Below are 6810 nucleotides of genomic sequence, written 5' to 3'. Positions count from 1 at the left end.
AATCCTATGGGGTTGCCATAAATTGGCTATGAATTGAAGGCACGTTACACACACCCAGGTACAAAAAAATTAAATAAAAATGGGGGCCCTCATATTACCGAAGTCCAAGAACGGTTCTATTAATGTAAAATAATAAACATGCAACAATGTGTTGCTCCCAGGATTTATATTAGCGTTACTAATTTCTACAATAGTAAATCCAACTGTTCATTTGTATAATCTACTACATCACCAATTTTTCCTAATGACGGTCAAATAATTATTCTCTCTATACATACCGCCATTGAAGTACATGACATTCTATAAAGCAACATAGCAAACAAAAAGCCATTTAAATTTTGAAGTAGGGGAGACCACACAGGGAATAAAAAAGGATGGATGTGCATAAAGGCAGTTTTACATGATTAGGGTGAATTTCATTTTGAGAGAGGGTTTAAGGGGTTAAACCAAAGGAACAACAAAGGAAGTGGATGAGGCATAATGAGGATGAGAAGGAGTTGAGACCACACAGGTAGTCTTGGGGGGAGAGCTGTGGACAAAGGGGGCATACTAGGGAGGAATGGGTGGATCTATTTAAGACAGCAAGAGACCACTGAGATACTGATAATGACAGAATTGCAAAAGCAAAGGCCATAGCTCAAGACCTCAGTTTACTGCCAATTGTAAAATCTTTGGCTCTCTTTTTGACCAAAGCCTGGGCCAAATTCATATGTGCCACTTACAGTGCTTTTTGGCCCTTCTTCCACTCTTGGTGTGCACAAGCGAAAACCAGAAAGGCAATTCTAAATGTATTGGCATTAAGTTTCTGACGTACTAAAAACAGTAAGGAGTTTTGTACCAGCATCTATCATATTTCTGCACTGACTGATAATCATGCAAGAAAACTGCTTTGTGATCAACATTCCTGCACTTTATGTTGATGCACATAATTGCAATGTTATTTATATTACATCTACCTTAAGCACTCTACCTCTAATTCAAAGCCATATTCCGTCCCTGTTTCAGAACAAGCTGAAGTTCTATGGACTTCAGTGGACAGAAACATTCTGCTGTATTGAAACCAGAGTTATTAACCTTTGTAGGAGCTGCCTTTGAGCATGGCAATCACTGGGATTTTAGGACACTAAATTATTTAGGTATGCTGGGATAAAAAATACTGAATAACCGAACTATAATTTCTTTTGAGCGACCTGACCTACAGAATGGATAGGAGAAAAGCCAAAGAAAACACGACCTGAACATATTAGGAAAACTTGTTAGCACAAAAGCTTTCAGCTGTGCTGCCAAAAAATACCAGTAAGACTATGAAGACAAAGTTTAGCTTCTTTCCTTTGTTTTAGAAAGCAAAATGATTTTGAAGTACCATTTTACAGGATTTTGAAAATGATTTTGAAGTACCATTTTACAGGAGGAATACCATTGTATAGAAGACAGAAAGTTTAGTCTAACATTTACTTGCTCTGATAAAAAGGAGTTTATGTGGAGCAGTTCAGGCTATAGTAGGAATACCACATGTAATGCTTCCTCTAAGCTGTGGAGCCTTGTGAGCAAAAATTGTACTTTGTGAGCTACTGGCATTAAAGTTGTGAGCGAGCAATTTGACTACTGCATAAATTAGTTTGCTCTGGAGCCCTCCTTCCTGAGCTAAGACAAAAATGTGTGAGCCGAAGGCTAAAAAACTGTGAGCTTGCTCACACTAACTCAGCTTAGAGGGAACACTGACCACATGTTCTCTTTTTACAGGACATGGCCTTTTTGAAAATGTCCTCTTTTGGGGTTGGAAGGTTAGGAATATTCCCAGTTAATCGCAATTATCACACTTAAATGGTAGGGGTATTTAAAATGAGATTTGTCATAGTGATCACTTGTTTGAAGTAGGCAGTCAGGAAATATGTCCTCTTTTTGTTTTTCAAAATATGGTAACCCTAGGCTGTGGGTACAAGGGAGTTTTCTGCCAGATTTTTGTTGTTGTTGTGTTTTTTGGTGAGGGAACAATGGGTGGAGGAAATCCCGATATCCAAACAGCTGATCATCAGGGTTTTAGCTTTAAAAAAACAACAACAGAAAGTGCTCTGTACATGCAGACTTGGCTTGCTGGATTAGAGATGGGAAAATGGCACACAGCAGCCAATTCTTCATTCAGGTACAAGCACATGGAAATCTGCTTCTGCAGGATCGGTAGCTCTAGGTTGGACCTGATGACTGCTTCTTAGGAAGCCTTCCTACTTAATGAGTCTCTGCATTAATATTAACATTATTCTATTGAAAATATGGCTATAAAATACCTACCACAAGGAGATCATTAAATAAAAATATTTCTCGCTGGTGTAATCCAAGCTTCTGAGGTTTGTTTGGATCTGGAACTTCAAACAGTCTACAGTAGCAAACAAGTCTTCGATGTGGTAGAGAGAGAACCTGTTAAGGTATGATTAAAGTTAAATTGTGACTTCTATTAATAAAGAATATCTTACATGAAGTCCCTTGTAAACAATAGTTAAAAGAACACAACCTAAAGAAAGGATCCTATGATGCGCTTGGCTAGATCCTTTCACTAAATTATTTTGTCTCCATGTTTGACTCTTCTTTCTTTGCTGTCATGTTCATGCTTTGGTGCTATCCTTTTAAACTTAGCTCATGAATATTTTTGGTCAATATTATTACAATCTGTAACTTCCCCATGGTAGACTCCCTCTTTTCAGTATAAGATATAATATTTACCAAAAAACAGCAATACAGCATAAGTGCAATTAATTCAGCGTGGCATTATATTCATTCATTCATTCTGTAGGGGCTTGATTTCTGTGTTTCAGAGCCAACACAGGCTTTCCACTGCCTTTTCTAACATGGGACTGAGTTTTATGCATATTATTTGAAGGATTAAAACATTCTAAAAGCAAAGCAATAATCAATTATATTTAAATATTTGTTTTTATTCAGGGCCACTACATACATGAAATTAACATCTGAAGGTGGAAGATGGTCAGGCACTTTTTTTCTCCTAACTGCAAATGGCTAAAAAAAAGAACTAAAAGGTCTGTAATGTTATGAAGAAAACTTTTTAAGTAGCCTGGTGAACTATTCATGTGGTAAATGCTGCAACATGGAGTGATTTAAAGTTTCTTTCATACAAAGAACATTATATGTATTTACTTTGTTAGAGTAGCATAAACTCCCAAAGTTTAACTAACAGGGCCCAGAGTGTAAACAAACTACTGCAATGCAGAAAACCTGCAGCATGTGACTTTCCAGCATTTCAAAGATCTTCAAAAAGGTCACTGTTGGAAATCTACTTTCTCTATTAATGCAAAAGTTATTATAGAATTACACCTTTCTAGTCCTGCTATTTTAACCAGACAAAGCTATCTAAAAGGCTTCGATTTTACATATAGAATTAAGAAGCAGTAAAGGAGAACTTTCTTGTTTAACTTGAATTTTAGCCCTTGGGGGAGTTTATATTTTCTAGATGAAACTTCATTACAGAAACCCTGAAGTAGCAAGACTTCATTCACCAGGCAGGAAACCATGAACTGCTCTGAAAGTTTTGTGTATTGTTCCATTTAATCAAATACGGCAATGAGATTTCTCAAGACTATTAGAAAATATACAAAGCTCTAAATCCTACTCTACTGAACTTGCTATCAAAGTTAATATTAAAGTCAGTCATAACAATATACCAGCATTTCCTATGTAAAAGGCTTCACCTATATCCTACTACCTCAACGTATATAAAATAATAAAACATATCCAAATAGAAAATGAGTAGAAAGAGAGAGAGGCCTTCATTTTGCAGTTGTAAACCTCCAGGTGGGCCCTGGAGATCTCCTAGAATTACAGCTGATCTCCAGACTATAGAGATAATTCCATGGGAGAAAATGGCTGCTTTGGAGGTTGGACTCTGTGGCATTGCATATTTCCCATCCTGGAGCTGGCAATCCTATTTGCAGCAGTGTGGGAAGAGAAGAAGGAATCTATGCCCAAATCCTGTGATAAATATTTCTGTGGACAGTTGTACCATAATTCGACAATAGGAATAGTAGAGGCATAAAATGAAAGCAGAAAAGAAGATAAACCAAAAAAATGTATATATGCCACATTGCTCGCGCCTCCCATTCCAAAGGAACCCGGAGACACCCTGCCACCCACCAGGAATCAGCAGAGCTTCATACCACGGCAGTCCACCAAGACCAGGTACTGAATTTGCCCCAGGACACCCCTGACAAAATCAAAGTGACTGTGTTAATTGAGGGAACGCCTTGCGAGATGGAGCTGGACACAGGGTCCTCCATCTCAATTATCTTGGCAGAGACTCTCCGAAGGCTCTGTCCACAAGAAACCTGCTAGATTCACCCTCAGAGACTTCCAAAAGTATCCAGTGGCCATAAAGGGGTGGGGCAAATTCCACGTGCAGTACAAGAACTTTAAGGGACTTTTGGACCTGTTGGTGGTGGAAGGCTGGCTCACTAGCTTGCTGGGACTGACGTGGTTCGCTCCCTTGGGGTTCAAAGTGACGGGAGTGCACCACGTGCAGCATACGGACTTTCATAACGTGTGCAATGAGTTCCAGGCCATCTTCAATGGAACTCTGGGTTGCTACACTGGTCCGCCTGTCTCCCTAAACCTAGACCCGGCAGTGCGGCCCATCCGCATGAAGGCCAGGCGCGTCCCGTTCGCCCTTAAGCCCAAGATAGACGGGGAGCTGGATCACCTAGTGGTCTAAGGGGTTCTGGAGCCCGTGCTGCATGCTCTCTGGGAGACCCCCATCTTGACCCTCGTTAAACCAAATGGAGATGTCCACATCTGTGTGGACTACAAATGCACAATAAACAAAACCCTACAGGACCATGCCTATCCAGTCCTGGTGGTCAGCTTCATTGGTGGATGCAAAGATTTTAAGTAAGCTGGACTTGGCCCAGGCGTACCAGCATTGTCCTGTAGATGATGCCACCGCAGAAGCCCAGACGATCATGATGCACAGGGGTGCATTCTGGGTGCGGCGGCGGCAATTTGGGGTCAGCTTAGCCTCAGGGATTTTTCAAAATCTCATGGACTCTCTCCTCAAAGGAATCCCCAGGGTCCAGCCATTCTTTGATGACGTTTTAATTGCCGCACCCACGGCCAACACCTTCGCGGAGAGACTATGTGCCATCTTGCGACGTTTCTAAGCCGCCGGCCTCAAGGTGAAGCGGGAAAAATGTCTCCTGGGGGTACTGCGGATCAAATTCCTGGGCTTCTCCATCGACGCTCATGGCATCCATCTGACCCCTGACAAGGTCCGCACAATCGTCAACGCTCCTGCTCCCATGTCCAAGTTGGAACTACAGGCTTTTTTGGGGCTACTGAACTTTTATCATTCCATCTTGCCCCGTAAAGCTGCAGTCACTGAGCCCCTGCACAGCCTTCTAGATAAAAAATCTCCCTGGGTCTGGAGCCAAAAGCAAGCTGCCACGTTCCAGGCCGTCAAAGGGCTCCTCACTTCAAATGCAGTCCTCACGCACTTTGATGAGACGCTCCTTGTCGTCCTCGCCTGCAATGCATTGCCATACGGGGTTGGGGCCATCCTGGGACACCAGCTGCCTGATGGCCAGGAGGTTCCCGTGACCTATTACTCCTGCACCTTGTCCTCGGCTGAGCGCAACTACGCACAGATTGACAGAGGCACTGGCCATCATGGTGGGGGTCAAGAAGTTCCACAATTACCTCTACAGATGGCCCTTCACCATTGTGACTAACCGCAAACCCCTGCTGGGCCTGTTGGCTGCTGAAAAGTATGCAGACGGAGAGTGATTTCAGCTAAGCATACCTTTATTTAGTTCAGGACAAAGACAACTGACCGGCTCGCAGGCCGGTTTATATATGTTCAGAAAACCCGCCACCAAGCATACCTAAACACACCCCCTACTCCCGATAGGCTATTTACAGTAACCGGGCGACCATTGGTCTCCCGGCTGGAAAGCTAGCCCTTTTGATTGGGCCGGCTAAGATCCTCCGGATCCTTTGTCTTTCGACTGAAGCTAACATAGGAATTGTGCCTGGCCAGCCCGGGCAAGTCCGGGCATGTCAGGCTGAATACATTACACCCCTCCCCCCTTGGTTCGCAATGCACCCACAGACGAAGTCCTTCAGGTGCGCTGGTGGCTTCCTGGGGCGAGTCGAGCGGCGAGGTTCCAGGGTGGCGATTGGTTCAATCTCGGGGGGCCTTGGAGTTGAGTGGACCGGGCCCGGCGAGGGGTCTGCTGTGGAAGGAAGGGCTGGTTCCTCATGGCGAGGGGCCTCGGGTTCCTGCCGGAATGGTGGCTGTGGGTCTGGTTCCAGAAGTGAGGCCGGTGGCGCCGGCTCCGGCTCCTCGTCCGGATCCTCGGGGTCCAGTTGTAGTGTGCGGCGGCGCAGCTGATCAATGTGCCGGTGGAGGATTTGGCCATCCTCGCTGGAGACCTCGTACGAACGAGGGCCTTTTACCCGAATGACTCGGGCTGGGATCCATTTGGGCCCCCGGCCGTAGTTCCGTGCGTACACCGGGTCCTCGGGAAAGAACCCCCTGGCCGCCTCGTACGTCTCGGTGCCTGGGGCCTCCGGTGGGGCCCGGTCCGGGTGTAGCCGATCCATACGGGAGGCCAGACGGCGGCCCAGCAGTAGTTCGGCTGGGGTGCAGCCGGTCGTGGTGTGGAGCGTGGTGCGTTGTCCGAAGGGGAAGGCTGCCAGTTTGTAGTCCCAATCGGGGGAGTTCAGGCGGTGGAGTGCATCCTTCGTGGTGCGCACCATGCGCTCTGCCTGGCCGTTGGTAGCGGGATGAAATGGGGCGGACCGGACATG

The 6810-nt window shown here is 44.9% G+C and overlaps 1 protein-coding gene across 1 annotated transcript in view; it reads right to left on the bottom strand.

Annotated features, from left to right (window-relative positions):
• Nucleotides 1-6810, bottom strand: part of IQSEC1 (IQ motif and Sec7 domain 1) — a 74369-nt gene that overhangs the window by 24452 nt on the left and 43107 nt on the right. Inside the window, exon 8 of the mRNA XM_015407440.1 lies at nucleotides 2290-2415. Coding sequence (XP_015262926.1) covers nucleotides 2290-2415 — 126 coding nt within the window. The remainder of the gene's footprint in view (nucleotides 1-2289; nucleotides 2416-6810) is intronic.

The sequence above is a fragment of the Gekko japonicus genome, unplaced genomic scaffold (assembly GCF_001447785.1).
Source record: "Gekko japonicus isolate JY-2015 unplaced genomic scaffold, Gekko_japonicus_V1.1 scaffold408, whole genome shotgun sequence".
NCBI lineage: Eukaryota > Metazoa > Chordata > Lepidosauria > Squamata > Gekkonidae > Gekko > Gekko japonicus.
Note: the sequence above shows the minus strand (reverse complement) of the source record. Positions and strands in the feature narration are given on the sequence as shown.